At 42.2% G+C, this 17,785-nt stretch overlaps 1 protein-coding gene across 1 annotated transcript; it reads left to right on the top strand.

Moving 5' to 3' along the window:
• Window positions 1-1,072: 1,072 nt before the first annotated feature.
• LOC109912226 (DENN domain-containing protein 3-like) lies at window positions 1,073-17,558 on the top strand. The gene is made up of 3 exons (XM_048608510.1): window positions 1,073-1,251; window positions 1,841-2,368; window positions 17,509-17,558. The coding sequence occupies exons 1-3, from the start codon at window positions 1,236-1,238 to the stop codon at window positions 17,556-17,558; spliced, it is 594 nt and encodes a 197-aa protein (XP_048464467.1). The 5' UTR covers window positions 1,073-1,235.
• Window positions 17,559-17,785: the final 227 nt, after the last annotated feature.

The following is a 17,785-nucleotide window of genomic DNA, read 5'->3' on the forward strand; positions in this document are numbered from 1 at the left end:
CCACAATGCCCTTTAGGGAAGGAAACTGCCATCCTTACCTGGTCTGACCTACATGTGACTCCAGACCCACAGCAATGTGGTTGACTCTTAACTGCCCTCTGGGCAATTAGGGATGGGCAATAAATGCTGCCCGGCCAGAGACGCCCTCATTCCGTTAATGAAGAAAGGACAATGGGATATAGATAGTTCAAGTGAGTGATCTAACAAATGGGCTATAATCTGAGAAAATGTGAAATTGTTCAATTTGGTAGGAAGAATAAAAAAGGAAGTATATTGTGTAAATGTTGAGAAGTCATAGCGCTCTAAAATGCAGAGGGATCTGGGTGTCCCTGAATCACAGAAGATTAGTCTGCAGGTACAGCAAGTAATCAGGAGAGCTAGAAATGTTCTTGCTTCTTACTAGAGGAATTGAACACACAAGTCAGGAGGGTATGGTTCAGATACACAGGGCACTGGTGAGAACACATCTAGAGGACTGTGTACAATATTGTTCTCCTCATTTAGGGGAAGATCTAAATATATTGGAAGAAATTTAAACAAGGTTCCCTGGGCTAACCCCTGGGCAGCTTACTGTGTGGGGAAGAGTTAGACAGAACAAGCCTGTGTCCTCTGGTGTGGAGGAGGAAAAGCAGTGACATGATTGAAACATGTAAGATCCTAAGGGGTCTTGGGCAGGAGGATGGGAAGAGGACATTGGCTCTTGTAGGAGAATCTAGAACTTGGGGTCAATGTTTTTAAAAATCAGTGATTGTCCAATTAATGCTGTGATGGGGACAAAATGTTTTCTCCCAGAGGGTCACAAGACTTTGGAAGTCTGTACTTCAAAAGACGGTGGAAACAGAGTCTTTTTAAGGTGGAGGTAGATAGATTTCGGCACACTCAGGGGGCTGAAAGGGTTAGATAAGGATGTAGAATCATCAGATCAGCCAGGATGTGATAGTACGGAAGAGCAGGATCGAAGGGCCACATTGCCTGCTCATGCTCCTGATTCAAACCAGGATGTGCCCTGGATTGTTCATCCTGGAACATAAACACTTCCACTAACTGTACCCCATCCATACTGTTTCAGATTGAGCTGGGACCAGACCCTGAACTCATGCTCATCAACCAACATCTCGTCAACCTGTCCTAGGAAGAGAAAAGATCAAACTCTTCAGTCTCGTCAGATATTGTCCACAAATGCAAACGATGAGACACTGTCACTCGAACCGGTGGCACAGCGCAACTCATGGAAAATGAGCAAAACTTTAGGTAATAATCCACAATTTCAGCTGTTTCCACTCTGGGTCTTGATAGAGGTTTTCAAAATTACGAGTTGGGGGCTGGACAGAGTAAAACAGGGAGGAGCTGCCTCTCCTCGTAAAAAAAAATTTGAGGAGAGGTCTGCATTCCAGACCCTAACTGTTCGCTGTGCAGAAAGGTTATTCCTCGCATCATCCTCACTTTGGGTTTTCGTACATCACTTTAACACCACACAGTACAGAAGGAGGTTATGTTTGAGTCTAAGACAGTCCCAGATTCAATCCAGTCGGGAATTCAGGAGACACCCCTTCACAGAAAGTGTGGTGTGAATGTGGAAGTTGTACAGCTAGCAGTGACAGAGGTGAATAACATTGATATGTTGTTGGGGGTGGGGGATAAGCACACAAGGGGAGAAAGGAATAAAGAGAGTTGGTGATAGGGTGAGACAAAGAGGGAGCTTGGGGAAAGGGAACAGAATTCCCAGCATGGGGCTGAATGGCCTGTTTCTGTAAGCACTGCTCTCAGGATGCACAATGTCTTTTTTTAAATGCATGTCATGTGTTGCTTCTTCCTGTAAATTCTATTTTCTTTTTGACAGGAAGAATTGGTAAGAGTAAAGCACCACTCCGAACATTATACCTGCCTTCTTTCCCCTGTGACCCACTGGATTCTCTCAGCGTCTCCCTGTATTATACCAAGCTGATTGTGCAGATCAGCAGAACCATTGACCAGACAGGGATAGAGGACTCAGAGGCATTAGCTGTGTGCTTTTACCTGCGTGGGATTGTCCGCCTGGCCCAGGGTCAGTCCCTGCAAGCTCTGCTGGACTTCCAGAACCTGGAGAAAATCGACATGAACTTCTTCCCCTGGGATCTGGTCAAGCACACGCTGAATTCTATGACTCCCGAGCAGCTTCACACTGTACAGGAGACAGAGGAGCTGAAGGGTCTGTTCTATGGGACCATGCAGAAACACTGGGATACGCTCAAACAGGAGGAAAGCGTGAAGAACTTTGAGCTGCCCAAGATGCCGCTGAACAAGCAGGACTTCAGAATCCACATCCAGGCTGCGGGAATAGTCAATAATCCTAACAACACTGATCGGCTCTTTGACATACTCGCAGGAGGTGAGCTCAGCCTGTATGTTCAGGATCTGTTTGTGAGACTCCAGTCTGATCGCAATCATAACAAACATTGTGCAATACAAACGTCTATCTCTCTGCCCTACCAACCTCCCCCACCATCTCTGTCTCTCTATATATTTCTCATCTCTTTTCATCTCTCTTTATCTCTCTTTATCTCTCCCTCTCTTTGGTGTTAGGGACACCCAACTGGAGTTGAGGTTGAGGTACAGAGCATCCTTCATCTAACTCAGTGACAGAGTCAGCTGAAGAGGTTTGAGGGGATGAATGGCCTCTGCTGGTTCCTGTGTTGCAGGCCCAAGGAGACATAAATGTCCTCCCTTCTGCCCTTGGATAACAGGCTCAATGGGCTGAATGGCCTCTTCAATTTCCTGTGGAACAGGTTGGAAGTTCTGAGTAGCTTTCTGCTGTGACTGCACATTGGTGCGTTCCACAGCCTCCACATAACCTCTGGCAGATGTGAGCGACCCCACTTCCCAATCCCATGACGTCTCACAAGAGCTCCATGACATTTTACCACAGACACGGAGATAATGGAATGATCTCTGCCCTGCTCCCATTGAGCAGGAAAAACTATCCCAACTGGCTGGGAGGTAGAATGATCTCAGTCCCGTGCTATGATCCCAGCTGATGTTATGACCAGAAAAGTCAGACTGACACTGTTGTTTGTGATATACATAAATGATCTGGAGGAAGGTATAGATGGTCTGATTAGCAAGTTTGCAGATGACACTAAGGTTGGTGGAGTAGCAGATAGTGAAGGGGACTGTCGGAGAATGCAGCAGAATATACATAGATTGGAAAGTTGGGCGGAGAAATGGCAGATGGAGTTCAATCCAGACAAATGCGAGGTGATGCATTTTGGAAGATCCAATTCAAGAGCGAACTATATGGTAAATGGAAAAGCCCTGGGGAAAATTGATGCACACAGAGATCTGGGTGTTCAGGTCCATTGTACCCTGAAGGTGGCAACGCAGGTCGATAGAGTGGTCAAGAAGGCATACGGCATGCTTTCATTCATCAGACGGGGTATTGAGTACAAGAGTTGGCAGGTCATGTTACAGTTGTATAGGACTTTGGTTCGACCACATTTGGCATAATGCGTACAGTTCTGGTCGCCACATTACCGAAAGGATGTGGATGCTTTGGAGAGGGTGCAGAGGAGGTTCACCAGGATGTTGCCTGGTATGGAGGGCGCTAGCTATGAAGAGAGGTTGAGTAGATTAGGATTATTTACATTAGAAAGACGGAGGGTGAGGGGGGAACTGATTGAGGTCTACAAAATCATGAGAGGTATAGACAGGGTGGATAGCAAGAAGCTTTTTCCCAGAGTGGGGGACTCAATTACTAGGGGTCATGATTTCAAGGTGAGAGGGGAAAAGTTTAAGGGAGATATGCGTGGAAAGTTCTTTACGCAGAGGGTGGTGGGTGCCTGGAACGCATTGCCAGCAGAGGTGGTAGAGGCGGGCACAATAGCATCATTTAAGATATATCTAGACAGATACATGAATGGGCAGGGAGCAGAGGGATACAGATCCTTGGAAAATAGGCGACAGGTTTAGATAAAGGATCTGGATCGGCGCAGGCTTGGAGGGCCGAAGGGCCTGTTCCAGAGCTGTAATTTTCTTTTTTCCTTTGTTCTTTGACATATTGGCTTGATGGATTATAGCTTGTTTTGTTTTGGTTTTAACCAAGTTTTCTCTCACTGAAACATAAGCACACAATGCTGCAGATCCACTATAAGAATAAAACAGAAGTTTATTAACAAAAGAAATGAAGATCAAAAATAGAACAAACCAAACTGCCCACTTACATCACAAATTCAAAGATTGTTGAACACTTACTTAAAATATAAGTCCATTAATTACAAAACACGTCTTTATAAATTGAAAAGAAAAACAACATTCTTGGTATAGTATCTGAAACACACCCCTGGTGCAACTTGTAAAGTATCCAAAAACACGTGCAGTTCCCCCACCAGAATCCCTGCCTCATTTACGGCTCATTCCTAGTTGAGAGGTTTGTGGTGAGCTGCCTTTTTGAACCACTGCAGTCTATTTGGGTTAGCCCACAATGCCCTTAAGGAGGGAACTCCAGGATTTTGACCCAATGACAATGAAGTAACGATATATTTCTAAGTCAGGAGTGGTTTGAAGGGGAACTCAAAGTGATGGTGTTCCCATGTATCTGCTGCCCTTGTCTTTCTAGATAGAAGTGGTCATGGGTTTGGAAGGTGCTGGCTAAAGAGAATTTCTGCAGCGCATTTCGTAGATGGTACACACTGCTGCTACTGAGCATCAGTGGTGCCAGTCAAACGGGCTGCTTTGTCCTGGATGGTGTTGAGCTTCTTGAGTGTTGTTAGAGCTGCACCCATCCAGGCAAGTGGGGAGTATTCCAACACACTCCTTCTAGATGGTGGACAGGCTTTGAAGAGTCAGGAGGTGAGTTACTCACCACAGGATTCCTAGACTCTGGCCTTCTCTTGTAGCCTCTGTGTAGAATCATAGAATCACACAGTACAGAAGAGGCCCTTCAGCCCATTGAGTCTGGACCACCAAAACTATGCTTAATCTACATCAGTCCCATTGTCCCACAGTAGACCCATAGCCTGGAATGTTGTGCTGAAGATTAAGGTTTCTCACCTCAGCTACCCTCCCAGGCAGTGCATTCCAAACCCCACCACCCTCTGGGTGAAAAGGATTTTTGTCAAATCTCCCCTAAACCTCCTATCTTTCACCTTGCAATCACGCCCCATTGTTACTGACCCTTTGACTGTGGGCCATAGCTGCTTTCTATCCAACATGTCCGTGCCCCTCATAACCTTCCACACCTCTATCAGGTGCCCTCTCAGCCTTCTCTGCTCTAAAGGAAACAACCTGAGTTTATATAACACAAACAATAAAGGATCCAGCACTGATCCCTGTGGTACACCACTGCACAGTGGGGCCCAGAAAACAGCCTTCTATCACTACCCTCTGTCTCCTGTCGCAAAGCCAATTTTGTATCCAATTTGCCAAGTTACCCCAGATCCCATGTGCTTTTACCTTCTTTATCAGTTTCCCAGGTGAGACCATGCCAAAGGCCTTGCTGAAAACCACATAAAGTCTCCTTATAACTCAAAATTCTCCATTACCGGCAAAACCTGGTCATTTTTTTCCTAAACTCTCTCCAGTTTAATAATATCCTCCCTATAGCAGGGTAACCAGAACTGCACACAGTACTCCAGAAGGGGCCAATTGTCCACAGCTTTATGGAGTGTGATTTCTGCCCTTTAGTAGCGTCTTCATTCTGTACATAATGGATGTAATCATCGAGTAGGGTCTGGCAGTGATGCCTGAGATCAAATGGATCTAGGTAACAGGCAATTGTTATTTTATGTTCACTAGGGATAATTGAGCAAGAACTGGGTATGTTTCTATTTTTACGTATCTATGCAAAACAGGTAATCAGTGTGTTGGAGATATGTGATATGTAAGTCGCAATAAAATTCTGACCAGAAAAGTACACACCTGGACTCTGTGTAACCACCCTTTGAAGTCCAGTACTTGACATTGGTACAAGAGGATAGTTAGGGAGTTGGTAAATCAAATGTTAAAAGCTAAGGCAGCATTCCAATTAAACAGTGATTTGTAAGAAATTTCAACAATGATTGAATCAAAATGTAAAGTCTCAGAGTATGATAATCTTTGAGCGCAAATATTCTGGCCAGTGAAAGAGCGCAGTAACCATCTGGACCCATATTAATTCAGTACTGAAGGGAAAGCAAGCTACGGCCTTGGCTCTTTCACTACCATTCAGGATAAGAAACAATTTCTTTTGTTTAGAGTTGGAGAGTGATAATACAGATAAAAATGAAGGTTTGGACAAAGTATTAACTTCCATAGATACAATTTATCTGAGAGAAAGATTCACCAACTGTTTATGGTCAGGGTTTGACAAATTAATGAAGAGTGAAGATAGCTCCGTAGAAGTTGGAATTCAGTAGATTGTATGCAAGACTACACAAATTCTATTTGGGAATTCCCTAATTTGTGCTGGTTTTTGAGTTGCTAGACTATACTGATGTACAGAGTTTCCAAAGACCTCTAATTTTGACAGGAATTAAATTTGCAAATAAACTCACAACAATAGGACAAAAGTCAGAAGCACTGAAACCATCCTTGTAAAGCATTCCTAACCAGCAGCATTTGTGATATAAAGGGACCAATCATCCATACAGCAGGAAATGGAGGACACAATGTTAATGGGCTGTGAAGCTATCTAGTTACAGCTCATGGGCAACAGTGTAAAAAGAGAATTTTAATAGAGAAATGTGGATAGAAAAAAAAATGATAATTTTGAGAAGCAAAGCGAACTTGGGACTGATAACAAAAGCATTGAACCCCAGAAATGCTCAGAATGTAGACAATCGATATTCCAGAAGTGATTTGGAATTCTATTATACCGTGAACTTCCCAAATGGTAAATAGAGTTTTCAAAACTAATGATAAAGCAAAAGATTCAGAAGAATAGGACAGAGATATGCAAAGAGTGGGCAATATTTTGGTCATGAGAAGTTTCAGCCCAGTGATGAACGTGTTGGTGGCAGAGTCTTTCAATTGTGTGTAGAAATGAACATAATCATTATGAACATGCAGCAGAAAGTCCTTTTAGAAGTATTGTGTGTGAACAGAACTGCACAGTAACAGACTGAGTATTAGTCCTAGTAATATTAGCTGTAGCAGCTTTGCAATAGCAATATTATAAAGTTAGATTGAATTTTATTAATTTTGTGGGATATGGGTGTCACTGGCTGGCCAGCATTTACAGTTACCCTTGAGAAGGTGGGGGTGAGCTTCCTTCTTGAACCGCTGCAGTCCACCTGCTGTAGATTGACCCACAATTTGAGGTGGTGATATTCCCATGTATCTGCTGCCCTCGTCCTTCTAGATGGAAGTGGGCCCATAGCCTTTGCAGTGTAAGTGCCTCCAACCATTTCTTGATATCACGTGGGGTGAATCGAATTGGCTGAAGACTGGCATCTGTAATGCTGGGGACCACTGGAGGAGGCCAAGATGGATCATCCACTCGGCACTTGTAGCTGTAGATTGCTGTGAATACTTCAGCCTTATCTTTTGCACTGATGTGCTGGGCTCTTCCATCATTGAGGATGGGGATATTTGTAGAACCTCCTTGTCCAGTGAGTTGTTTAATTGTCCACCACCATTCACGACTGGATGTGGCAGGACTGCGGAGCTTAGATCTGATCTGTTGGTTGTGGGATCACTTAGCTCTGTCTATCACTTGCTGCTTTCGCTGTTTGGCGTGCAAGTAGACCTGTGCAAATGCTACATGCAGAAAGCCTTAAATAAAGGCAATACATTAGAAAGGATTTGGTGAGCCTTGATGAGAACATTGGACACCAGTTTCCTTCAGGGAGACACAATTAATTATGGAGAGGTCTGGAAAAGGTCATTGGCAAAGATGAAAAAAAAAACAAAAAACAAAAGAATTGTGGATGCTATAAATCAGAAACATAAACAGAAGTTGCTGGACAAGCTCAGCAGGTCTGGCAGCATCTGTGAAAAGAAATCAGAGTTAATGTTTCCGATTAAGTGACCATTCCTCGTAATTGTACAGCAGTTGTACACTACCTCCAAATCAAAGCTGCTCTGTGGGAAAGGCTGTAAATCAACAAATAGGAACATGTAAAGAAAAGAGCAACAATTACGGGTGACTTTAACTTCATGTTGATTAGGTTATTCAAATTGGAAAGAGTAACCACAACAACAAATTCATAGAGTTCATTATAGATAATTTCCTAGAACAATATATCATGGAGCCGGCTATCCTGGACCTGGTAATGGGTAATAAGACAGGTTTAATAAATGACCTGAGTAAAAAGGTCCCCTAGGAAACAGTGATCATAACATGATATAATTTAATAGTTTGAGAGTGAGAAATTTGGGTCAGAAACAAATGTATTTAACTTAAATAAAGCGAATTACAATGAAATGAGGATAGAGTTAAAGTGAATTGGACAGGTAGATTAGCAGGAATGACAGTTAGCAACAGTGGCAGACATTTAAGGAAGTATTTCATGACTCTCAACAAAAATACATCCTAGTAAAGGAAGAAAAGATTCTAAGAGAGGGATAAACCAACCATAGCTAACTGAAGAAGTTAAAGAGAGTAATAACTTGAAAGATAATGCATGTGAGGAAACGAAAGTCAGTGATAGTCCCAGAGACTGAAATTTATTCAGAATCCAGATAAGAATGATTAAAAAGAAAATAAAAGAGACAAAATAAACTATGAGGGCAAACTAGTGAGGAATATAAAAACCTGACAATAAAAGCTGTTTTAAGTATATAAAAAGGAAGACAGGGGTCAAAATGAATATTGGCCTCTTAGATAATATATCTGGGGAGCCGGTTTTGGGGATCGAGCAATTGACAGAGGAATTGAACAGATATATTGCATTAGTCTTTACTGGGAGATATTTCGAACATCCCACTAATACTAAAGAATATGAGGGAGGAATTAAGTGCCATCACCATTAAGAAAGAAATGGGATTGGACAAACTAATGGGGCTAAAGGCAGATCAGTCCCTTAGCTCTGATGGCCTGCATCCTACGATCCTAAAAGAGGTTGCTGCTGAGATAGTGGATGCAGCGGTTATAAGTTTCCAAAAGTCCTTGAATTCTGGAGAAATACCAAAGGATTGGAAAACTGCCAATGTGACACTGTATTCAAAAGGGAGAGTGGCAAAACGTGGTTAACTATAAGACAATTAGCCTAATATCAATCGTTAGGAAAGTATTGGAATCAAAGCAAAAGTGGAACATTTGTAAAATCTGAGTCGAATCAAATAGAATCATGAAAGGGAACTCACGTCTGACTAAAGAGTTTTTTTTTGAGGAAGGCTGAACTAGAGTATAGAGGGGAACCACTAGATGTGTTGTATTGGGACTTCCAGGTGTTCAACAAGGTACCTCACAAAAAGTTGTCATATGATAAGAGCCCATGATGTTAGAGGTTGTACATCGACATGATAGAGAATTGGCACATGGGCAGGAAACAGTGAGTGAGGGTAAGGGGTTCTTTCTCAGGTTGGCAATCTGTGACCAATGGTTTTACAAGGACCACAAATGTTCACAATACATATTAATGACTTGGAGGAAGGAAGTAGCCACATTTTCAGATGTCACTAAAATAGTTTGAAAGGCAAGTTATTTTCGGGATACAAACAGTTTACAGAGGGATATTGAAAGTTTAAGTAAGTGGACAAACGGTTAGCAAATAGAGTATAATGTGGGAAAATGCAAAGTTATTTTGGAATGGGGAAAAGAACCAAATATTATACAAATGGAGAGAAACTACAAAAAGCTGCAACACAAAGGGACTTGGGAGGAATTTGTGCACAAAACACAAAGTTCACACACAGGTGCAGCAGGTAATCAGGAAGGCTAATGGAATGTAGGCCCTTATTTCAAGAGGGTTATAGTATAACAGTAGGGAAGTCTGAATACAACTGTACAAGATGCTGGTGAGACCACATCTGGAGGACTGTGAGCAGTTTTGATCCCCTATTTAAGGAAAGATATCATTTCATTGGAAGCAGTTCAGAGAAAGTTCACTAGGACGATCCCTGGTATAGAGGAATTGTCTTATGACCAACATATGGGACTCTGAAAGGACTTGACAGGGAAAATGCTGAGAGGATGTTTTCCCTCATGGGAGAGTCGAGGACCGGGGGCATCATCTTGGAATAAAAGAGTGCTAATTGAAGACCAAGAAGAGGAGGAATTTCTTCTTGAAACGTTGAGAGTCTTTGGAACTCCTTGCCAGAGAGCTGTGGGAGCAGAGTTCTTGTGTATATTTAAGCCTGAGATAGATTCATCAGTCTGGAAAGCAAGAGAAAGGGCAGGAAAGCGGATGCAAAGAATGTTGAGCCATGATCCTATTGAATGGTGGAGCAGGTTCAAGAGGCCGAACAGGTCTACTATTGTTCCTGTTTCTTGTGGTCTTATGGTCTTAGTATGGGAGCCAAACTGCTCAAGTACATCCTTCAACGTTGGTTGGTATGGATTAAAGAATTGCAGATTCTAATGGAGTTACAGAAAGTAACAAGGAACCAGGTACGTCTCATAACTGTGTTACACAACTGTGAGAATCAGACTGTTACAATAGACAGTTTGTCTGATAACGGTCGGTTTGTTCTAATGGTCAACATGAGGCCATCATTCCCAAAGAACAGCTACCAACAGTGCATATAAAGTTAGTTATTTACCAGGAGGGGCTAGTCAATGGAGAAATGCAACGAATATAGGTAAAACAGAGAAGGTCACTGGAAAATATAAAAGCTGAATGAATATACAGGATGAGGGGCAGGTTAACCCATGGACTGGGAACATGAAGTCCAAAGATGGAAGGCTGGCACACACAGGGAAAGCTCAAACAGTGGGGTTGAGAGCGAACGTGCCTCTGGAAAAAGATCAAACAAACATTGAAAGGAATCCTATTAATAATAGGGGGAGGCCAAACAGAACTAGACCAGAAACAGATAGAAGGCAGGATAGAGGGCTTAGTTGAACAAGGGCAAGGAGTAGAGTACAAACCAGGAATACCACCAGGATCAGAAAGTCATGTGAACAGCAGCTACAAACAAAAATAGATCAATAGAAGCCAAACTACAAATTCTAATGCTGGAGAGTTTTGGGGATGTATGCAATGGTGCCAAATAATGAACAAATCTGCACAGAATTTAAACGGAGGGAACCAACATATGAAAATAGAATCATTGATGGTCGGGAAAGCCATTTTGCAAATGCGCTTGGTTTTGTAGCAACAAATACTTGGTAATGTATTTCTGCAGGGAGGTCAGCTCAAGAGGAAGATGTTTCATTATCCTCCAAAAGAGGTATCAAATGCAGTGGAGACCCTCTGGATGTTAAATAAATGTGTATATGGTCTTAATGATGTCTCTAGAGTTTCCTACTTCTCAATTGGTTCCATCTTATTAAAATTGGCCTGTTCTCTGTTAAAAGTAGACTCTGCTATGTTTTACTGTCATCATGGGGTACAGTTGTCAGATATTTGTATGATGCATGTTGGTGATCGAACGTGGGACTGCACTGAATTTAAAAACAAAGTCATAAAGGGGCTTAAAGCAGAATTCAAAATTGGGAGTCAGGATCATGAAGCTTTTAAGTCCTTTGGATTGGAAATTAGGCAGAATGGATCAAGTGCCCCTCTGATCAGCAATCTTATTTACAAAATGTTAACCCCATTGCTATCAGTCAAAGTGGGACCTCACAAAAAGATGCAGTGATTTCCAAAATGAAAATGGAGGAATTGTAAAGTCTCATTGGAAAATGAGCACACGAAGGAGGCCAGATGCCAGATTCGAAATTTACAGTTGAGCAAAACCACAAAAAAATCCTCAGGTGTAAGATATTATTTAGGCAAATAGCCCATTGAAAAACTGAAAAATAGAACATGGAAATTTTAAAATTTCCATCTTTGGGACATGCCAGGAACATAAAATTTGTTCCCAAAAACAGAAATTGCTGGAAAAGCTCAGCAGGTCCGGCAGCATCTGAGGACAGAAATCAGTGTTAACATTTCAAGTCTAGTAACTCTTTCTCACTGGACCTGGAACATTAAATCTGATTTCTCTCCACAGATGCTGCCAGACCTGCTGAGCTTTTCCAGCAATTTCTGTTTTTGTTTTTGATTTACAGCATCTGCAGTGCTGACTTTTTAGATGAAATTTGTTGTTTTTGGCAATGCTTCTTATGCAAATCTCTGATGGTCCTCAAGTGCAGGAGGGTTTTATTGGGGGGGAAGCTTGGGAAAAGATCAGATGAATAGTGAATGAGACCTTAGCAGTAAAACCTTTCACCCTTGCTGAGGAGGTAGAAATGACAGTTTTCTTTGGAAACAATTCTGAATGGGATTCATCAGCAATATGCATTGAGTACTATTATCAATAAAAAGTCACTATGAGATGATATAGATTCAATGAAATTTGTGAATGAAACATGACTGAAGATCGATATCGTAAACAGATATCAGGCAATGGTAAAATCTCCAAACAGAAAGGAGTAGATAGCAGCAGTCATCTGATTGTTTTGAGGAAAGGAGCAAGCTCCAAGAAAGCATTAGAATTCCTGGAAAAAAGGATGTTTTAATGTACACTTAAAAAGAGGAAATATAACAACTTGTCATTTAAAACAATACATTGTCAATTGCTTTTTTGTTATTAAAGTATATGCACATTAATTGAGATAACAAGGTGTAGAGCTGGATGAACACAACAGGCCAAGCAGCATCATAGGAGCAGGAAGGCTATGATGCTGCTTCCTACATCCTCTGATGCTGCTTGGCCTGCTGTGTTCATCCAGCTCTACACCTTGTTATCTCAGATTTTCCAGCATCTGCAGTTCCTATTATCTCTGCACATTAATTGAATATTGCTGAAAAAAAATACGCATTTTGAGAGAAATCATCATCTTGGACTCATTAGGACAATTTTCCAGAATGCCTACTTATGAGAATCCAAAATTTATATTGTATGAGAGGAGCACTGATTGATTGGCTCTTGAACTCCAGTTATTTAGTGGTCTCTGATAGGTGGAGATCATGGCAAATGCACCAATTTAAAAGGACTAGCTCGTTAACTCAAACTTCTCAGGACAATCCCTTGACCAATCAACTTGCCTGGTTTAACATTTAACAAGGCCTGCCAATTAACTACCAGTTACTATGAGCTGGGCACATTCTCCATGACAACACCTCTGCCAATCAGAATCTTCTGGACTGCCGTGTCCAGTTCTGGTTGTCCTGTTTTAGGAAGGGTATTAAGTTGGAGGGGGTTCGGTAAAGACTTATCAGAATGTTGCCGGTAATGGAGGGTTTGAATTTTAAATATAGGCTGGGACTTTTTTCACTGGAGCGTAGGAGGTCAAGGGGTGACTTTATAGAGGTTTATAAAATCATGATGGGCACAGTTGAACGTGAATAGCAAGGATATTTTCCCTAGGGTGGGGGAGTTCAAAACTAGAGGGCCTTTAAGTTGAGAGGAGAAAGATTTTAAAAAGGACATGAAGGGTAACTTTTATTTTCCCCAGAGCGGTTCATATGTGGAACATACTGCCTGAGGAAGTGGTGGACACAGGTACAGTTACAAATTTTAAAAGATATTTAAATAAGTACACAAACAGGAAAGGTTTGGAGGGAAGTGGGCTATGCACGGGAAAGTGGGACTAGTTTGGTTTGGGAACTAGGTAAATATTTGGCATTCTCGTCTCACTTGTATAAATGTTAGTTTCTTCTTAAGTTAGTATTCTTGCATATTGTCCAGATGAATGCTAAATGAAAAGGTTTGACAATCTTTCTCAGCAATACTGAAGTTCTGTTCTACCAAAGGACCATTTATGAATTTAACTTAAAACCAGAAATAAAAAAGAATCTGTTACCATTTAGTAGGCTGTGGTAACAAATGGAAACTGGGAACAGACAATGTATAAGGAATAATTTGGTGAGCATGGAGTATATTTTTAAAAAATAACATCTGTATGCCTTAGAGAGCTTCATGGGTTTCTTGTTGGTGGGCTGACCTCACAAAACCTACTTCACAAAGATATTAAAATTTAAAAGTTGACATTTTAAAATCTCTAACAATAATTCACTACATGCAGGAATACAATTGAACACTTAAATTGTCCCTGTTCTGAGCCAGTGAAATTGTTTGGCAATACATCCACAATTATCACTTTGTTAAAAGGAATACCTTACCACCTATAATCATTAGCTTCCTTATAGGATCATCAAATCTTAAAATATAGAACACAGGCCATTGAGCCCATCATGCCTGTTCCAGTTCATGAAAGACCATCTGATTTAGTCCCACAGTGTGAAGCTGGAGGAACGCAGGACAGTCAATGTGTCAGGCCTAGACCCTTCTTCAGGCATGGGTAGGGGGAAGGGAGCTGGGAAATAAATAGAGGGAGGAGGGGTGGGGCTGAGGAAGGTAGGTGGGATGGTGATAGATGGATGCAGGTAGGGGGCAATAGGGATTGGTCAGTGGGATAGGAGGGGTGGATAGGTGGGAGTGAAAATGGACAGGTAGTGTCAGGTCAAGGAGGTGGGATTAGAGGGAGGGTTGGACATGGGATGAGGCAGGGGGTGGGCCTCCAGCTCCACACTGTATCGACTCTGACTCTAGCATCAGCAGTTCTTGCTATCTCTGATTTAGTCCCACACCATAATCCTGCAAATTTTAAAGATTTGCTATAGTTCTTTTGCTTTTGTGTTCTATATCTTATTTATAAAACCAGGTATTTCATATGCTTTGAAAACCACATCATTAACTTGTGATGCAACCTTCAACCTTTATGATTCCTGTTCCATTGCAACTCTGCTCAATAGAGCACCATTTTGATTAAATAGCCTCTGAACAAAATGCATAATTTACGCTCATCTATGTTAAACTACATTTGCCATGTTGCTACCCACTTTACCAAGGTGCCTGTGTCCTCCTAAACTTGTTCCCAGAAACTTTGTAATTATACTCATGAGAGCTGAGTATATATCATTTATCTATTACCATGTGAGGGTCCACAGTCCCAATGTGAACACATGCGGGGGCCTAACTGCTTATCTCCTTCCACCATAGAATCCATATAGCATGGAAGCTATTTGACCCAATGAGTTTACACTCTGAAGAGCACCCACCCTAAACCATGTAACTCTGCAATTCCCATGGCCAACCCACCTAACCTGCACATCCCTAGATAATTTAGCATAGCCAATCCACCGAACCTGCACATCCCTAGACAATTTAGCATAGCCAATCCACCTAAGCTGCACATCCCTAGACAATTTAGCATAGCCAATCCACCTAAGCTGCACACCTTTGGACTGTGGGAGGAAACCGGTGCACCCAGAGGAAACCCAAGCAGACACGGGGAGAATGTGCAAACTCCACACAGACAGTCGCCCGAGGGTGGAATCAAATCTGGCTCCCTGGTGCTGTGAGGAGCAGTGCTAACCACTGAGCTACTGTGCCATACAGCTCGGGTCTGAACGACATTTATTTATCACTCTTCTTAGCCTTCAACCCTGTGTTAATTTCCTTCCAAAAGTATGACCCTCCTTTTGATACTGCATCCATTATCACCACCCTATGATACAGTGGGTTCTAATCTCATCACCACTGCCTGATTAATACTGTGTGCTTCTAATCCTGGTAACCACCCCACTAACTAATTCTATTACTGCCCTATTGCTACAATGTGCTCCAATTTTAATACCACTCCCCCTTTAATACTGTCTGATACTAATTCTATTTGGAGGGACTTTCGATTGTATTTTTGTACACTGTCTACTGCACAACCTCTGTTGATCCCCCTCTTGTTACTTCATCAAATAACTCCATCAGAACAGTTAGACACAATTTGCTTTAATCAAACCCTGCTACAGTGAGTTTCTTGAGTAATTAATATGAAGATTTGTCAAAATAGCAGAGAAATTGGTTTGTCCAAAGCAAAGGAGCGAGTTCGGAAATCCACCAGCAATTCCTGAAGATTAAATCTCCTGAATTTAAGGATTTAGTAATGGTGAGTTAGTGATCGTAATACAACTTTATTTAATCAGCCAGATTATAGGCATGGAGGCAGGGAACCTTTAACTCAGTGGTAACCTCTGTGCCAATGAGTCTGAGGATGGAGGGTTCAAGCCTAGTTCCAGAGGAAAATCAGATTTCAGAAAGTCCGGTTGAATTTAGACCCAGAGCACTGGAGGGATTGGTCCCTCTCTGAATATTTACCTGGTATTACAGAACCAGAATATCGTTCAAACCTTTCTGTTGAATTTTTGTTGTCTTAAACTGTCTGGACAGGATTACAAGTCAAGGGAGTAGATTTGCCGATTCCAATTAGCAGCCTGTTCTCGTGCAGGATAAATTGCTGTTTCCTCTGAGATTTGGCATTCTTGCAACTCTGTCCTGATGAGTGAGAGAGGAGATTTGACAGGATGTTCCTTTTGGTTCAGTCAAACTCCTGTGAGTCACTTGCCCATCATAGACCATGGAAGAGGAGACTGGCTACAGTGTCAGGCTAATTTCTGTCAAACACTGACATTAAGGCTGAGTGCTGTGAATGCTGGAGATCTGAAACAAAAACAGAATGGGGCAAAAACTCAACAGGTCTGGCAGGATTTGAGAGAGGTACAGGTTTAACATTTTCAACACTGTCTGTGTGGAGTTTGCACATTCTCCCCGTGTCTGCGTGGGTTTCCTCCGGGTGCTCCGGTTTCCTCCCACAGTCCAAAGATGTGCAAATTAGGTGAATTGGCCATGCTAAATTGTCTAGGGATGTGCAGGTCAGATGGATTGGCCATGGGAAATGTAAAGTTACAGGGTTAGGGTGGGTCTAGGTGGGATGCTCTTCAGAGTGTGAACTAATTGGGCCAAACTCTCTAAAACATTTATCTGTCCACAGCTGAGTCTCTCTAACACTTTCTGGTTTTTCTTTAGTTCATGTCGATTTGGTTTTCAATTGTGCTGTACAGCAGAATAACCCACACCATGGTCTGTCTGTATACAGGTCACACCAAGAAGGATTCTAGAAGTGACCATTGAATCAGGAATAATGTTTTTGCGATTGAGCCAGAGATTCCGATAATAAAAATAGTGTTCTGAAGAAGAGTCATACCAGCCTTGAATCTTTAAATCTGTTTCTCTCTTCGCAGATGCTGCCAGACCCGCTGAGTTTCTCCGGCATTCTCTGTGTTTGTTTCAGGCTTCTGGCATCCGCAGGATTTTGTTCTGAGTTTAGCAAGAGGTTCCTGCAGAATGCCACAGCTCAGAATGTTGTCCCCCTATTCAGTGGAGGATATGGGAGTGCAGGGAGAGATGGAAATCTCTGCTGATTCCTCTCCTCCCTCCCAAACAAAGGGCAGGTGGGAGCTTTTTGACCTTGGTCAAAAGCCCCTTTAGAGTGAGGGCAACAGTCAACAGCTGGTGTGTAAGTTTGGACCTGGCCCCAGAGCAGCCTGATACACCAGGCAGATGAGCAGATGTTACAGATTCTCGTTTTCCTGGCACTGATCCGAAACCTATTCTTTTTAATTTGTGCAGGACCACCAAAAAAGGAAAATTCCAAGAAGAGAAAGACTAAAAGAAAATAAAATCTCAGCAAGCTCCTTAAAAACAAAAACCAGCCGACCCACTTGTGGCTCTGTTATTTGCAGTGATGCTTAGTTTATTGCGACCAGCTTTCATTCACCGATTAAAATGTACGGGCTCAGATCCACACAGGCTGTGTCCCCCTGAGCATTAACAGGTCACCCTAAGACCCCACTAGCAGCCCTTGGGGGAGGACAGATATAAAACAATGGCCTGATGCAGGTGATCA

The sequence above is a fragment of the Rhincodon typus genome, chromosome 19 (genome assembly GCF_021869965.1).
Source record: "Rhincodon typus isolate 14 chromosome 19, sRhiTyp1.1, whole genome shotgun sequence".
In the NCBI taxonomy this organism is placed as follows: domain Eukaryota; kingdom Metazoa; phylum Chordata; class Chondrichthyes; order Orectolobiformes; family Rhincodontidae; genus Rhincodon; species Rhincodon typus.